Genomic DNA, 17,001 nt, shown 5'->3' with positions numbered 1-17,001 from the left:
TTCATATTAACAAACTGTAGCTTAGTCATTTTAGTAGGTCAGGTAACAAAGTCCAGTCTGTTTTATTTCTAACCCAAATATTGCAAATATACAGAAAATTACCAGTACAAAGTTAAACACACCCAGATTTATTTACATAATGCTAAAGAAATTTGAGTTTTATTTCCATTTTGTGGAATTTTATTCTAGGGTCTGGCTTTTTTGTGTAACCGACATTGGTCATTGAAACTTGATTATCCCACCTCACATGCAATTTTCTGTCCCAAGGGAACAGAAAACTTGGGTTTTTAGCATACATGCAGTAACGATCTTAATACTGCTTTACACTTTTGTACCGACAGCTTGGGGTGGAGGCAGAGAAGTTACAGAGCAAGGAGGGACCACATGCTGATAGGGAACAAGAGACAAGACAGGGCTGGACAACAGGCACACGGGGACCCTGAGCATTTCTGTGCACGAGGATAAGGAGGGTGCCATCAAACCCCTCCTCCCTAGACGTCCAAACACAGGAGGTGGGCAGAATCATCAGGAACATTTAAGTCACCCGACCACAAACTGAGGGCATGCGGAGGATGAGAACTGCATTAAAGACTTGGGACATATCAATAAATCATTAACATGTACACTATACAGTTTATACATGTATATATGTACACACACACATATATATATAGAAAGGTACAGATTAGTTTAAGTTATCCTATATAAACAAGGACGCTTAAAAATGTACCAGTGTGAAAAAATGCGTACAGTTAAGTTGTTGAAGACAATTTCTAATTAATGTTCTGATTCTTATTGTTATAATGCAAAGTAGCCAAGAAATCAACATGTTCCTGCTATTTTAATCATCCTCCATGAGGGTGAGGCCTGGGCTCTGCTAGGGCAGGACAGCACTGCCAGAGCTGCCTGAGCTGGGCGGATCAGTGGCAGATGGAACAGAAAGTCTGGCACCTGCTGAGTGCCAGTGCTGAAAGTCTGGCCCTCCCTATCACTCCATCATGTGGCAAATCTTAAACTTTGGTTTTTGTCCAAAGGACATGTAAGTCCATGTTAATCTTCCTGCTTGAGGGAAGGTAGTAGCAAAGTTGAAAAGCTGAATCTCTTCCTATTTTAGCAGTTCCAAGTATCTGGGCTTCATGTGAGGCAAGGGGGCGGTACCAAAAATGAGCAGGGCGAGCTCTAAGCCATTGCATACAGGAGCGGGGCTCTTTAAAGCTCTCCGAAAAGGAAAGAGAGAATCTCTCTACCTGAATCATTTGCCTAGAAAATAAAGAAATGACTCAAGTCAGGACAGTCCTGCCACCTGGGGTGGATGTGAACTGCCCTGTACTCCTCTCTCTATCCTTGTACCGTGATGAAGGCCATGGGAGAACCAGCAATGGTTTACAGAGCCAGCGGTGGCCAGTTCATTACTTATCTGTCAGGGATGAAAGGCCAGCTTGGGCATGTAGAGGCCCAGAGGCAAACCTAAGAATTACAGAGACGCACACTGGAAAGCCTATTCAGAGGCAGACGGCAAATTCTAAGTTTTAGTTACAGCTAATCTGTTGAATCTCTTAAGCCCAGCCTAGAACTGCCACAATCCTCCAAACGCTTTCATTCTTCTAAGGGGCATTCCCATTCAATGAACAGCCTAGGTGTATGCATCCCTGGTCTCTGGTCTCACTAAAAACCAAGAGCCCCCTTACGTCCAAGACACCTGTCCACAGAGCACGAAGGATGATGAGTTCTCCGCCTGGATTTTAGAGCTCAGGTCACTTTGGACGGTCTAATATGTCCAACCTACCTTACAGTGCTAACTTCTATTGTTGAAATAATCTTTTGCTATCAAGCCTGAGACTTTACACAACTTTACTTTCAAAGATAATTCTCCTAACCTAACATCGATAGGACAAATTGGAAATCTTCTTTTCTTAGAAGCTGTCATGGATTTAGGCCGTTTTCCTGTCTGGCTGAGGGCATACACTTGTGTGAGTGCAGGCTGACCCAGAAGGCTAACTAGCCAGGCTTGTTAGCAGTCCTCAAACCAACTGAGCTCGCTAGCCAGCCAGTGGTGGGAGGACAAGAAGAATGAAGAGGGTGCCTCATCAATGGAGATTCCATTCCTGCACTCTTGAACAGTGACCCTCAACAAGGTGAGGGGCGGTTTCTAAACACATATTCAAAATTACCATTACTTTTGTTTTCAACCATGAACAACAGGAGAATAAACTCTTCTGTTTACCAAGGTGGCAAAAAAGAGCTAAATACTGCTCTGCAAGAAATGTCACTGATCCGCATCCTAAAGAACAGCAAGTCATCTGTAAGAAAGCAGCCCTCTCCAGGTGCTCAGCACTGGCGCGCATCAAAACGTATACGAGATCTGAAGACAACCACTGGCGGTGCTCATAACACACAGGGACCCTGGCGACTTGCTCCATTTTTGTACCTCAGCTCCATCTCTAATGGGGATTACAACCCCCGCCTTTTTTTTTTTAAAATCTCACGAGAATGTTGTAAGGTTCAAATTACATAATGCAAGAGAAAAAGTGCTGTGAAAACTGCCAAGTTCTATAGAAATATCATTATAGGCAAAGAGCCCTAATCTTATACGGTTAGAGAAGAATATTAACTTTCCTATCTTAAAACTAATCAGAGAATTACCATGTATCAGCACACCTACCCGAGCGGGTATATGTGGGGAGAAGAGGTGTATGGTGTAAGTAGGTCTTTTCTGGACATCAAATTCATTTTGGGCAGGAGGTGAGGGCGACCGGGGACAAAAGCCGATACTTAATCATTTGTGAGCTGGTATATCTTTGGAATTACTTTTAATTTAAAAACCTTGTAAAAGGAATGAGCTTTTCCTAAAAGACTAGTGTTCTCTGGCTCTAACAAGTATTAACTCTCTTTACAAAAACTGCCCTAACTTTATAGCTCCCTGACTCATTTAAGTTTACTGCAGTTTCAAAGTCTCTAGAATTCTCCATCCATTCCCTCCCCCACTTTTCCTGCGGCTGTGAATCCATTCTGGTGAGGAGAGAACTCAGCCATCTGCTCACGCATTCTGACAACAGTTAATTTGGCACATTTACTTTTTCCTGACTTTCTAGCCATAAAGTGAACTAGCAACAAAACGGCAGTTTATCAAAGAATGTCCCAATCATAATTATTGGGAGAAACTGTGACCGGCACAGTAGGTATGCTAAGACTGAAAACGTGCTACTATATTCCGGTACAGCAAATAGTCAAGCTGTATTAAAACTAACGATTGCAGCTTTCCATCACTATATGGCCACCCCAAAATCCATCTTGCTACATTTTCTAATTTATCTCATTTTTAAAAATGTCAAAAGGAAAATTTTTTTAAATTTAAAATACGAACTTAATGTATCACACGAAACATCATCTACACTAGAAGTGTGTTTTTCAGTTGGTTCAGCCAAAAGTTTCATGCCAACAAATTACTTGGCAAAGCTGGGAAAAAGGGCAGAGGAGGAGAGTCTGGTAATAAAATTCTGATTTTTTAAAAAAAGCCTAAATCTGAAAACATGTCTAGTCATGGCTCCATGCAGAGCAGCAACCTAAGAGGAAGCAAATAAGCAGCCATTCTAATGATTCACCAAGGAGCAAGCACAGCAGGCAGGAGGGGACGCAGAAGACTGTGACGTGCCATCCTCAGGGGCTGCACGGCCCATGCCACCAGCCACTCCAGCGAAGAGCTCGCTCAGCCTGGGCACACAGCCCGGGCAAGCCTGAACCCAGACCTTGAGCAAGTCCACTGGCACACACACAAAGCATGGCTTGAAAGATCTCGGAAGAAGCAAGAGTTTCTCCTTTAATAGGTGCTAAATCTAGTCAATTCGCTGCTGCTCCCTTTTTCCTGCCCCAAATTAAAAATATTACCCTTTAAGTTTTCCTGATTTAGTGTCTTGGAAGCACATGTAAGTTAGTTGCCAAAGGGCAATTAATGAGGGTATTGCCTAATTAAACAGGGGAAAAGAAAAATCACTGTGGCCTATGGTCCCTGAAAAAACAACAACAACAACAACAAAAAGCAGGGATCTGTGTGAGGAGCTGGTGTGCAGTGTTCTTGGAGCGGGGCTGTCCCCAGATGGAGAAAGGCTGCCCAGGCTGTGCCAGTCATCGCAGCCTCTGTGCTCATCTCTGCGGCTGCTTCGTGTTGCCAGCACAGCCCAGGGACGGCACCAAGTGCTTTGTGAGAGTTGATGCTGAAGCTGGCAGGTGCCCTGGGGCAGGCGCCATGCAAAACATGCAACAGTGGGGTTAGTGAAAAGTTCCCTTCAATTCCATTTCATTTCCCTTAAAAAACAAAAACAAAACCGAAAAGGGCCCGTACCTTGCAAAAAGACAGAACTTGAAATGAAAAGTTAAAGAATTAAAAATTTTCCCTCTCTTCTCAGGGCCAATTGTAAGAGTGTTTAGGGTCCCCACCCCCCATTTCTTTAGTGTAGGTCCTTTTGGCTTTGATGGAAGCAGCAGAAACAGAGCTGGGTCCCTCGCAATGGGAAATTTATTTCCCCAAGTCGGAGCCACAGGGAGTGTAAGAGGTACTGCGGTTCCATCATCTGTGCTCAGTCCCAGCTCCTTTGAGGAGCTATTCCAGGAGGTCCTGAAAAGAAAGACATAGGCCATATTATTTACAGACCAAAAAAATCCCTATTTTGAAAGCCATTACCTAGTTTCTGGGCTGGCCAAGTCTTACAGTCATTAAATTGCTGCTTCTAGCTTATACCCTCCTTTGCTTCAATCATTATCTTGATCATGAGTAAGAAAAGATCACTCTTTTTTTTTTTTTTTTTTTTTTTGCGGTACGCGGGCCTCTCACTGTTGTGGCCTCTCCCGCTGCGGAGCACAGGCTCTGGATGCGCAGGCTCAGCGGCCACGGCTCACGGGCCCAGCCGCTCCGCAGCATGTGGGATCTTCCCGGACCGGGGGACGAACCCGTGTCCCCTGCATCGGCAGGCGGACTCCCAACCACTGCACCATCAGGGAAGCCCAAAGATCACCCTTTTTAAAAATTTCTGGACCACCCCTCAAGAAGAAATAGTCTCACCTCATCTGAGTCATCATGATAACCACTTTTATGAGTGTGGGAGGTTGTGTCCAAAGCATCCACACCATCCACACCGTTGGCCTCCGCATGTTGCTGGAGCACAGAGTATCGATGCACCAGGAACCTGCGGGTGGAAACCACCGTCAACTCTCACATGGGGAGGAGGGGTGCATTTCTTATAGGACGGTGGATTTTCCAAGTTTTACACACTTGCAGAATGAGTCACACATATAGGAAGCACAGCCCGTAGCTGGCATATGGAAAATGTAAGGAAAGATTTGGGCCTGATGTTTCAGTAACATCACTTCAACTAGTTAGTTTTTGCCAGGGGCTGACTCAACCGTCTGCCCTCGGTGGACTTTCTGGTTTGATTGATTTCTGTTCCTTACCTTCCCCCACAGACGTACTTCTTCACAATGAGCACTCCTGCTACGACTGTGACCAGCATCAATCCCACAGTAGCCAGGATAATCGGAACAGAATTTGACTTGGAATTCTTGATAAATTAAAACACAAACACAAACAATTTTGGGTGTGCATATTCTCAGACAGAATTCAAAGAGGCTGCTCATTCCCCTATTTCTCTGTTGAATGATCTGCAGTCTCTAGGCACCTAATGATGATACTTTCCCAACCCCCGCCCCCAAGATGAACCATCTCAGTGCTACCAGGAGAATATCACAGCTGGCAGAGGGTGACCAGAACTTCAACTGCCTTAAAGCTGTCAGAATGGTGCAAACTCAGTGGCTTCCATGTCAAAGTTACACTGGAAGTCGTAGCAACTACCTAGATCAAATGGTAATTGTGACTGTTCCCCACTACCACTGTTTATAAGTCTTGGAGCTTTTAAGGGTGAAGCAGGAAAGGGAGACTATGATAATAAGTGGGCTGAATGAATCTAAAACAGGGCCAATTACCTGGAAAGGAGCTGTGCCAATGTTATGTTAGGCAAGCCATCCTATGACACCGAGATTTATCTTTTACTTAAGTTGTTGTATGTTTTTACAAATAAGCTTTCCGTATCATTGTTTGAGTGTGACCTACCTGCTTTTGGGTGGGAGATAGGGTGTGTGTGTTTTCAATGTATCCAAGAGGAGGCGGAGCTGGATTCTGGGACAAGTTGTGTCCCTGTGGGCGGTAGTCCTGTGCAATCACACACACAAACACTCTGAGGACAGCCACCAGGAGTGCAGGGCGGGGATGCAGAGAAGGAGGAACTTGCCCCCGACAAGTACACACACCCACACATTTTTCTCCCACTGCCTTCTTAATCCCACCCCTTGTCAGGCCCTCATCCCTTAGAAGGTTAGATAGGAGGGAACTGCAGATTGTCCACCTCTCAATTTCCAGATTAGGAACCTGGGGCCCACAGTTTACTGCCCCAAGTCTCACTGCTGGGCCAGTGCTTCTTTATCAAGAGGTTTCCTCTTTACCATGAGGTTTCCTCTTTACCATATCCCCATATTCCAGCCAGATAGTTCAGTGCTACAGAACTGTAATCAGCCCTAAAACTTGCTTCTAAATCAAAACCAGCCCCTTATTACCATAGTTCAGTTTTTCATTCTGAACACACTTGACATGACTCGGCAAAGAGATCCACCCTACCTATGGTCCAGTGCCCTCCCTTCCACATGTGTAAAACTCCAGCCCTTTACAGCCAAACTTCTTGAGTCTTTTTCCTAAATGACTCTGAGCCTCAGAAATTTCCTCAACCGTATGCATCTAGGACTTGGAAAAACTTTACTGAATACCATTTTTTTTTCCCCAACAAAAACGTTTTCGGTAGATGAGCTTAGCGTTGGGTTATGTGACCATCCCTCATCCTGACAGTTTCCTGTACGAAGGGAAGCCTGACAGAAGTAGTCTGGCCACTTGTACTCAGTAACAGAGTTCTTGACACTGTAACTTTGACTATTCCTGGCAGAACGTGAAACCCCACTTGTATCTAAACCAGATCTACTTTAACATACCTGCTTTTCTGGACTCAGAAAGTTGCTTGTGCACTTCTTTCTCAAGTCTTTCACTTCTCGAGCAGGATTCACTCCGCCCTCGCATCTGTCTCCTGGAATTTTCCGGTACCTGAGAGGCAGAGAAAATTTGTTAACAGAATACAAGGATGTACTTCTGGATTCTTGCTTACTTCCTGAAGACAAGATTTTAGAAGTTGCAGAAAAACTTCTGGTCATTACACCATCTTTCAGGCCTTGTGGGAGATCTGCAGGGATGTTTTGGGGATATTCTGTGTAGTTTCAGTCCTTGGACAGACCACACATCCCTTGCCTTGCTGCAGGGTCATGCCACCTTTCTGCCTTAAGAGACTGTGTCAAAGAACTGTGACCAGGGAATGCAGTCAACACGCGGTACATAAACCACAGGGGAGGGGAGTGTTTATCAGGGAAGGAGGCAGTGAGCCTCCTCTAGAGCAGCGCTCTCTACTGTGGTGGCTATTTACACTTAAATTAATTAAAATTACTTCAGTTCCTCACTCACACTAGTGTCAACAGCCACAAAGGGCTAGTGGCGACCGCATCAGACACAGCAGATTACAGAACATTTCCCCCATCACAGAAAGTTTTAGTAGACAGTATTTTTCTAGAGTGCTCTCAGCTACTGCTCAGAACTATGCGGAGAGACGCAGCTTTCACTCTGCACAGTGGAGACTCAGTCCCGATACGGGAGAAGCAGGCATCTCACCCATTTGTCGTCAGGTGCTCTTCTCTCCCGTACAAACAAAACTCTAGGTCGTGGCCCTTGAGTTCTGGCTGTTCCACACACTTGGAGTCATTTTCTGGACGGAAGTAGCCAAAATCACTGTAAGAATCAGCAAATAAGGTATCTTTCAAAGTTGCTGAAAGACAGGAAGCGACTAGCAATGAAGGCTTTATATGGGGCAGTGGATGGTCAATATTCCAGTCTTGGGTTGCCAGAAAGCTAAGGAAGCCTGTGACATATAAAGAGGTCTGTTTAGGAAAAAAAAGCACATGGGGAGGGCTGAACTGAGGGAAAATAGCTTATGGATTGGGCTTCAGACTCCGTAGCTAGGAGTCCCACACAGACAGCTCAGGCTCCGGGAAGGGAAGGAGGGCAGCCTGCAGGGGGTGGGGACTCACGTGACTAAGACACAGAGAAATAGTACATCAGCAACAGATCTAAACTCTGGGACACTCAACAACTCTTTTATTTCTCTCCAAATAACTCATTTACCCATGTTCTACCCATGGCGGGTATGTTAAACCTTTCCTGCCTTCCCCACTTCCGTGTCCCTCTTAGTTTCTTAGATGGTCCCTGCCGCCAATGTGAATGCCTGTTCTTGCCCTCCATTCTATCCCATCTCTCCATAGCGCCACCCATCTGCTCTTTCTCTGCTTTCCCCAAAGAAATGACACGAGTGGCCTCGGCCCCATCCTTCCTAATGCCCCTGGGCGGGGGCTCGTTCCATGGACAGTGTGGCAGTGACCACTAGTCCCACTCACCTGGAGGCTTCTCCTTAGCCTGAACCTGTCCTCTTCCTTCACCATCCTCTCCTTTACTGGCCAGATTTCTTAAAAAATATTTTTTCCTTGTTCTGTTGTACTCATTTACTTTTTATTCTATGCATTTGGGCTTCGGCCCCCTTCTGCAACCTTGAAAATGAATGTCTGTGGCCCCCCAGGGCTCACCAGTCATCCAACCTAGGGGGCTCTCTCTGTCTCGTTCACTCTGATCACCTATTCTGGGGCACTTGCCACAATGCTGTGCCCCACCCACTGAGGCCCTGAGAGCGGCACTCGTCTGTTTCTTTGGTCACTGCTTGCTCTGCTCTCTTCCTAACCCATAAGTGCAGATGTTTTCCAAGATCCTATAATTCATTCTCTTACTCCCCCTTCATGAGCTTAACTATTTGTTGCAACTAAAACTTCTAGGTTTTACCTCTCTTGAGCTCTAATCCTACATTTCCAAATACCTGCTGGACACTGCCATCTAAATCTGCCGACAGAACCTCAAATAAACAAAACATTCAAAATACATCACGTTTCCTCCTTCATGCCAGTCCCTCCGGTCATTTCCTCCGTTTGTCCAGGACACTACCTTCCTTCCCACCATCTAAGTTGGAAACAGCCTGAGCACCCCCATCTGGACCCACTCACTTCATCGTGACTACTGTAACTTCCCCTCATGGCCTATCTTCAAGCACACCCTTCCTGATCACGCTGTTGGGGTGGTCTAAGCCCACATCAGTCCACAGGCTTTAACGACCTGCTTCTTCCCAGATGTGCATGGTCAAATCCTACGGCTCGTCAGGGCTCAGCCCAAATGCCACCTCCTCTACAAAGCCTTCTTTGACCCACCTACCTCCTTTCAGCTCTGGATGGAATAGTCTCTCCCTTTTCTAAATCCCCAAGGATCCCACCTTCTGTTTCAAACATAATTATGTGCATCTTACCAGGAGAGTCTATAATAAACTTCCTGTTATCACTTTGCACTGCCCTGTGCATAGAAAATATTCAGTGAATATTTGGTGAATATATAGATGCTGCTTGTACTTCAAGGCTTTCTGACAAATATTTAAGGGAGAGGGTAGAGAGAACAAAAGATACAGAAGATACCACACCTCCAATAGCAAGGAGAAATTTCTGGCAAAAATTTTATGTGTTCAATCCAAAATTTCAGGGACCATACCCTTCCCACTCACAAAGTACACATTTCTCAAGCACGTGGGGTACAGTGGGCAGGCTCTGGAGCTGAATGGCCAGGTTCACATCGCAGCTCTGCCACATGATGGCAAATTAGTCATAACCTCTCTGTACCTTCATTTCTCCCTTTGTGAAATGGAAATAACCAGAGTACCTCTCTCACAGGGCTGCTGAGGCGAAGTGTAAACAGACGTACTGCTAAAAAACGTCAGCGGCTATCATTATGACTATGTGATTATCAAATACAATATGCACTCAAAGAGTCTGGAGTTTAATGGTGGAAGCAAATCTATACACAAAAACTAAAATATGGTAAGTGCTGTATTAGGAGCCTAGATGAGGAAAATCTGGGGAAGGCTTTAAGAAGGCGGTATCTGAGCTAAGTATTAAAGGCTAAGTAGGAATTCACCAGGCTTGGGGTCAAGCAGGGAAAGACTTCCAGGAAGCAGCAGCAGCATGCACGTGGCATGGAGCTCTGAAGAAGCACAACATGTTTGGAAAACAGCAGAAGCTCAGGTGACCGAGAGCCACCCTGTGTGCAGTTAAGGATGGGAGACAGCTCTTCAGAGTTTGACAGTATGAATAAGCTCTAGCCCTATTACAACATCAAAGTGATCTGAGTGATATTTTCCCCTGCGGAAATAGAGAAGGGAGGACCCCTGGCCATTCCACAGATATGAGCCATGCAGGAGGAAACACACTGGGTCAGGCTGCAGTTTGCTCAGTCCTGCATTCTCTGTCACCTGCACTTCAGGAGAATACATTGTGGGAGGACAGGACTGCTATCTGCCTGCCTTCTTTTCCAAATCCACTTCTACCTCCTGTCAGTATCTTTTGCAGGTAACAAGTTCCATAAGATTAGTACCTGTGATGTGAAGCAGTTCCTCTTATTTGCCCTAAGTTACCTTGCTTAGGCTACCTAGGGACTCCCTCGCCCTTGTATAATCAACTAACCCTGTGCCAGCCAAGAAACTAACCCTTAAGCCTGGATGGTCCTGAACTCTAGGGAGTTCACCTTGATGGCTTCTAACCCTTGATGGGACATACAGACCATACCTACTGATGTCACCTCCTCTCTTGGGACAGATCCACACTCTTTCCGCCTTCAGTCCTGCAGACGACCCCAAACCTAGTACCCTACCTGCTACACCCAGGCTGTCAGGCTGCTTGCTAAAGTCCAGTTTCCTCTGAGCTCCTGTACCACTTTTCTTGGTGTTTCTGTCCTATCATCTTCTCTCTCTCTCCTTTTTAATTCTCATCCTCCTTATGTACCTCTCTCCTTCCCACCACTGCCAAGTCAGGATGTCCAGGGGTTGTTGCTGGTTCTGGCCAATAAGTAACTGATGCAATGTTATCTGTCCAATTATTAACAACTCTGGTTCCCTTTCTCTGTGCCTCAATTTCCTTAATAAGAAGCAACAGTACTCCACTCTTGAGGAAAAAGGGAAAGAAAAGGATTTAAAGATTTCTGAACTGTCTTTTGCCTCCTCCAGCACGGGAAATGGCTGATAGGGATCTGAGGGATGCTGATACCAGAGGAAGTCCTCCAGGGAGCAGGGACAGACGGACGGCTGCTTGGTCACAACATAGTCCCGACCATTCTGACAGACGGAAGACTTGCGTAGCCGTAGGTACTGTTCTTTATAGCCTAAAATGCAGCCATCTCCATAATCTCCAGGGTCTGTGGAGTGAGCCAGCCATATGGTATAGTCCTTCTCTTCACCTAAAAGAAAGACAGGCTGTTCAGGAAACTGCATGGGACAGAACCCACCCATGTGAGGCAGCTGCCAGGCAATAGGAAGAACGAGGAGAGGAAAAGTAGGGATGTTTGACTCAACCTATTGCTTCACTTTGGAACTGCAAATGAAAGTTAACATTAGTGGGAGCCTACCAGCAATGGGCTTTTCTTCATGCCAAGGGAGGAGTCTTTGCATCTCACGACCCATTTGAGTTCTAGGAAAAACCTTATTTTTGAAGTGGGGAGCTGGATGGAGAACCTCTAAGGTTCCTTCCAGACTGAGAAGCTTCTGTCTTTAAGTCTTGCACACCTGTGCCCTTGGTCAGCAGGAGCTGTCAGGTAAGCAACCAGATGCTTGCCTTTAGGACAAGACACCAATTAGCCAAAAGCATGGGTTTAATTTCACTATGGGTTAGTTTGCTTCAAACGGAAGGGGAAACATACTTTCTAGGCTTTTAACTCTTGTAGACTGGCTTTCAAATGAAGACCGTGATGACAGTCAACCTGGCTTAGTGTGTCATATCATCCACTCATGGAAAAATGACTCAAAGGCTGTGGCCTAAAGACTGTGGATTAGGTTTTTATCTTTTGGGATGTGAAGACCAGAACAGGGCCCTGTTAAAGAGCAGGGGCTGGGGCTTCCCTGGTGGCGCAGTGGTTGAGAGTCCGTCCGCCTGCCAATGCAGGGGACACGGGTTCGTGTCCCGGTCCGGGAAGATCCCACATGCTGTGGAGCGGCTAGGCCCGTGAGCCTCAACCACTGAGCCTGCACGTCTGGAGCCTGTGCTCTGCAACGGGAGAGGCCGCGACAGTGAGAGGCCTGCGCACCACGATGAAGAGCGGCCCCCACTCGCCGCCAACTGGTGAAAGCCCTCGCACAGAAACGAAGACCCAACACAGCCAAAAATGAATATAAAATAAATAAATAAAATTTTTTAAAAAAGAGCAGGGGCTTAACAAATCTTTTAATGATGTTACACTTCAGGGATAACTGTAGAGCTGCCTGCTGAGGGGAAAACTCATAAGCCAGCTCCTTTACGGCCTATTTAGTGAATTTAGATTATAATGACTCTCCGATTTTAAATCACTGAAACATCTTGTAGAAAAGTAAGGTCCAAACTGAGTGCTTCTGCTTCTTGCAGGACTCACTAAAGTAACATGCTGAGGAAACGGGCCCCCAACACAGCCTAATAACAGTCAGGACCAAATTTAACCAGAGCTTCTCGAAACTTAAGTCTTCTATCATATTATGCCAGAAAGCAACTATGGGTCACAGGGAGTCATCACTTTTTCTCCAGTTTTTTTTTTTTATCCTCCATGTTTTCAGTACAATGTCAGCATCTTTGGTACTGGGGGCCTGGGTTTGCTTGTCATTCTTTAGGAACACCTTGCAATGAATATTTTAACTTCTCTGAAGCCATTTTCTGGGCCTTTAACATGCCTTCCAGTTTGAAGTCACAGCATTCTGAAATGGTCAAGCCAAACTCTTTGCATGAAAACTTCCTCACTTCAACATTTTGATAAGTGACACAGTCAGTTAGATGGTCTTTGTAACACACTTTCCTCTACAGTTCTGCTGTAATCAAGTGTGAAAAACCCTGAAGTGTTATGAAATAATTTTAGACAAACAAAAACATGCATTATCCTTACAAGCAGAAAAAACTCTCAGAAAATGCTACAGAGATCTAAAGTACAAAACTATACTCTCCTAGATGTCCACATGTGGCTAGTCTGAATTGAGATTTACCATAAGGGTGAGTATAGAATATGCACTGGATTTTGAGGCCCTAGTTAGAAGAAAAAGAACGTAACAGATGGCCAAAAAGCACATGAAAAGATGCTCAACATCACAAATTATCAGAGAAATGCAAATCAAAACTACAATGAGGTATCGCCTCACACCGGTCAGACTGGCCATCGCCAAAAAGTCTACAAATAATAAATGCTGGAGAGGGTGTGGAGAAAAGGGAACCCTCCTACACTGTTGGTGGGAATGTAAGTTGGTACAGCCACTATGGAGAACAGTATGGAGGCTCCTTAAAAAACTAAAAATAGAACTACCATATGATCCAGCAATCCCACTCCTGGGCATATATCCAGAGAAAACCATAATCCAAAAAGATACATGCACTCCAATGTTCATTGCAGCACTGTTTACAATAGGCAAGACATGGAAGCAACCTAAATGTCCATCGACATTTAGGAATGGGTAAAGAAGATGTGGTACATATATACAATGGAATATTATTCAGCCATAAAAAGAATGAAATAATGCCATTTGCAGCAACATGGATGGACCTAGAGATTATCGTACTAAGTGAAGTAAGTCAGACAGAGAAAAACAAATATCATATGATATTGCTTGTATGTGGAATCTAAAAAGAAGGTACAAATGAACTTATTTACAAAACAGAAATAGAGTCACAGATGTAGAAAACAAACTTATGGTTACCAGGGCAGAAAGGGGGAGAGGGATAAACTGGGAGATTGGGATTGACATATACACACTACTATATATACAATAGATAACTAATAAGGACCTACGGTATAGCACAGGGAACTCTACTCAATACTCTGTATTGACCTATATGGGAAAAGAATCTAGAAAAGAGTGGACATATGTATGTGTATAACTGATTTACTTTGCTGTACAGCAGAAACTAACACAACATTGTAAATCAACTGTACTCCAATAAAAAAATTAAAATACCTTAAAAAAAGAATGTAAAATGTTTCATTAATAATTTAAAAACATTGCTTACATGTTAAAATGATAATATTTTGGACATACTGAAATAACTATATTATTAAAATAAATTTTGCCTCTTTTACTTTTATAATGGAGCTAGTTGATAGCATAATTTAAATTATATACGTGGCTCTCATTTTATTTCTCTTGGACAGTGCTAATCCAAAGAGGGAAGTGCTTTTCTGGTACCATCCCTTTGCCTGCTAACCCACATGGAACATCCTTCAGTCCTCTTTCACACACATGATTTTCTTATTCCAGCTAGAAGAAATTAAACTGAATCGGTTATTTAGGAAAATGGGCTCACAAGTTTCTGGTAGAAAAGTTCAAAGGAGACACTCACAGTTCCTTTCAAGGATATCTTTAAAATCGATGGTGTAGGAGACCCACTGGCGAGTCAGGAAAGATTCTGTGAAACCCCAGATGCTGATGTTCATGGACCTAGCTCCAGGTTCTGAAGCCAGGCCAGTAAAGTAGATAGGCTCCCTGGTAAACATGTAGGTTTGCCAGCACTGACCCTCGTCTGTGGAGAACCTGAAACCACAATTAGAGAAAGATCATGAGAGAGGATCAACAGTTACGGGAATATCAGGAAACCACCGGCTGTTTGATAACAAATCAGAGAAAAACTCTCATATTTAGGTGATAGCTTACTATTATATTAATTTTTAACACCTATAGTTAACGGGGAAAAGGGATTCACTCAAATATCACAGAAGAAAATGCCTTTATAAAAATTCTTCCAGGGCTTCCCCGGTGGCGCAGTGGTTGAGAGTCCGCCTGCCGAAGCAGGGGACGTGGGTTCGTGCCCCGGTCTGGGAAGACCCCACATGCCGCGGAGCAGCTGGGCCCGTGAGCCATGGCCGCTGAGCCTGCGCGTCAGGAGCCTGTGCCCCGCAATGGGAGAGGCCACAACAGTGAGAGGCCCGCGTACCTCAAAAAGAAAAAAAAAAAAAAAAATTCTTCCAAAGGAAGAAAGGATAGTGACTCATGTAAGAATGGGCTTCCAAGTCAACAAACAGAAATTATATAATAAGAACTTGTACTTAAGGAGTCATTTCCCCTCCAGAGTGCTTAAATGCTCCCATAATATTCTTGTTGGGAGGGAGAAGAGTATTTTTTAAAAGTGACGAAAAGTGTTAGCTAGAGGGAGTCAGAGGAAAAAACAAAGCTATTTAATTTGAGTTGCTCTAAATGCAATCCTTTCAAGCACCTTCCCTACAGCTCTGTAGAATGCACTAATCTGAATCAGGGACTGTAACTTCCCCCCAACAAACTGACAAACATCCCACAGTTGCTCTCTATGCAGATAGTGTGGGTGGAGCTGAGCTCATGCATACTTAATCACATTGATAGGACGGCTGCTGTGCTCGATGGCTACAATGATGCCTCCGGAATCCAGGATGGTGTAATAGTGAGGTCCTTCCAGCATCTTCAGCCAGGAGTAACCCCCATCATCTGAGATGTACACATCTGGGATCATCACTGAGATGGCATCCCCCACGCTACCTACAACACAATCCACCATCTCATCAGCACATATTAGCAATGAAACAGAGAGGATTTACTGTCAAGAGAATAATTCTGAATGAGTTTATTCTGATTATTTCCCATCATGCCTCTTGTAACTGAAAAAAAGGCCACTGACAATTTGGTAAAGGGAGAAGTCATGTTGCTCTCTGATGAGAGTCTATGAAAAACCCACAGTATCATTATCTTGCAAGAAATTCTGCAAAGGATGGTAAAAGCCACGTATGGTGGTTTTCTCACAGGGCTCGACACTGTGACTGAGTTTCAGTGTGCCCAGCCACTTCTTCCTGCGGAAGTGAGGGTGGGCTGCTTACCATGGGCGATGACTATGCCAACAGCGTTAGGCTCTGAGAGTGGGGCCATTGGAACGTTTAGTTTCTGGGAGATGCTGTAGGAAGCGTGAATATGAAGGCTGCACTGTGGAAAGAAAGCAAAGCTTAGATTAAAACCAAAGGTGCAAATTTTTTTCTCATCTCAGAGAGTCTTCTAATAAGGCTTTGAATGTATTAACCCAGACTTCCGTGGGATACTCTTTTTAAAAAAAATTGTGGTAAAAATGACATACCATAAAATTTATCATCTTAACCATTTTTAAGTGTGCAGTTCAGCAGTGTTAAGTACATTCACACTGTTGTGCAGCCATCACCACCATCCATCTCTGGAACTTCTGTGTCCTGCAAAACTGAAACTCTGTGCCTGTTAACCGGTAACTCCCCATCCCCGCTTCCCCCGACGCTGGCAACTACTATGCTACTTTCTGTCTCTATAAGTTGACTAGTCTAGGTACTTCATAGAAGTGAAACCATACGGTGTTTGTCCTTCTGCGATTGGCTTATTTCACTTGGCATAACGTCCTTCCAGTCCACCCATGGTGCAGCATGTGCCAGAATACCCTGCCTTTATAAGACCGAATATTATTCCATTGTGTTTATACACCACATTTTGCTTATTCATTCATCTGTCAATGGACACTTAGATTGCTTCCATCTTTCAGCTATTGTGAATAATGCTGCTTACAAACATGCATGTTCAAATAACTCTTGAGACACTGCTTTCAATTCTTTGGGATACATACCCAGAAGTGGAGCTGCTGGATCATATGGTAGTTCTACACTTAACTTTTTGAAGAACCCTCATATTGTTTTCCATAGCAGCTACACAATTTTCATTCCCACCAGCAGTGCACAAGGGTTCCAATTTCTCCACATCCAAGTCAACACTTATTATTTTTTATTTTTTGGATAGTAGCCATTCT

General features: G+C 44.4%; 1 protein-coding gene across 4 annotated transcripts in view; it reads right to left on the bottom strand.

Annotated features, from left to right (window-relative positions):
- Positions 1 to 38: 38 nt before the first annotated feature.
- Positions 39 to 17,001, bottom strand: part of SORT1 (sortilin 1) — a 74,221-nt gene continuing 57,258 nt past the window's right edge. For 2 of the 4 annotated variants that reach the window (XM_033434571.2, XM_033434564.2), the window contains exons 12-21: positions 16,061 to 16,163; positions 15,557 to 15,725; positions 14,560 to 14,750; positions 11,263 to 11,452; positions 7,751 to 7,867; positions 7,027 to 7,135; positions 6,101 to 6,199; positions 5,446 to 5,552; positions 5,057 to 5,180; positions 39 to 4,612 (exon numbers count right to left, since the gene is read on the bottom strand). In XM_033434571.2, the coding sequence (XP_033290462.2) occupies positions 4,598 to 4,612; positions 5,057 to 5,180; positions 5,446 to 5,552; positions 6,101 to 6,199; positions 7,027 to 7,135; positions 7,751 to 7,867; positions 11,263 to 11,452; positions 14,560 to 14,750; positions 15,557 to 15,725; positions 16,061 to 16,163 (1,224 nt within the window). In that variant the 3' untranslated portion in view covers positions 39 to 4,597. The remainder of the gene's footprint in view (positions 4,613 to 5,056; positions 5,181 to 5,445; positions 5,553 to 6,100; positions 6,200 to 7,026; positions 7,136 to 7,750; positions 7,868 to 11,262; positions 11,453 to 14,559; positions 14,751 to 15,556; positions 15,726 to 16,060; positions 16,164 to 17,001) is intronic. The other 2 variants (XM_033434586.2, XM_033434577.2) reach the window with 1 other exon arrangement.

The sequence above is a fragment of the Orcinus orca genome, chromosome 1 (assembly GCF_937001465.1).
Source record: "Orcinus orca chromosome 1, mOrcOrc1.1, whole genome shotgun sequence".
Taxonomy (NCBI): domain Eukaryota; kingdom Metazoa; phylum Chordata; class Mammalia; order Artiodactyla; family Delphinidae; genus Orcinus; species Orcinus orca.
This window is presented reverse-complemented; position numbering and strand designations above follow the sequence as displayed.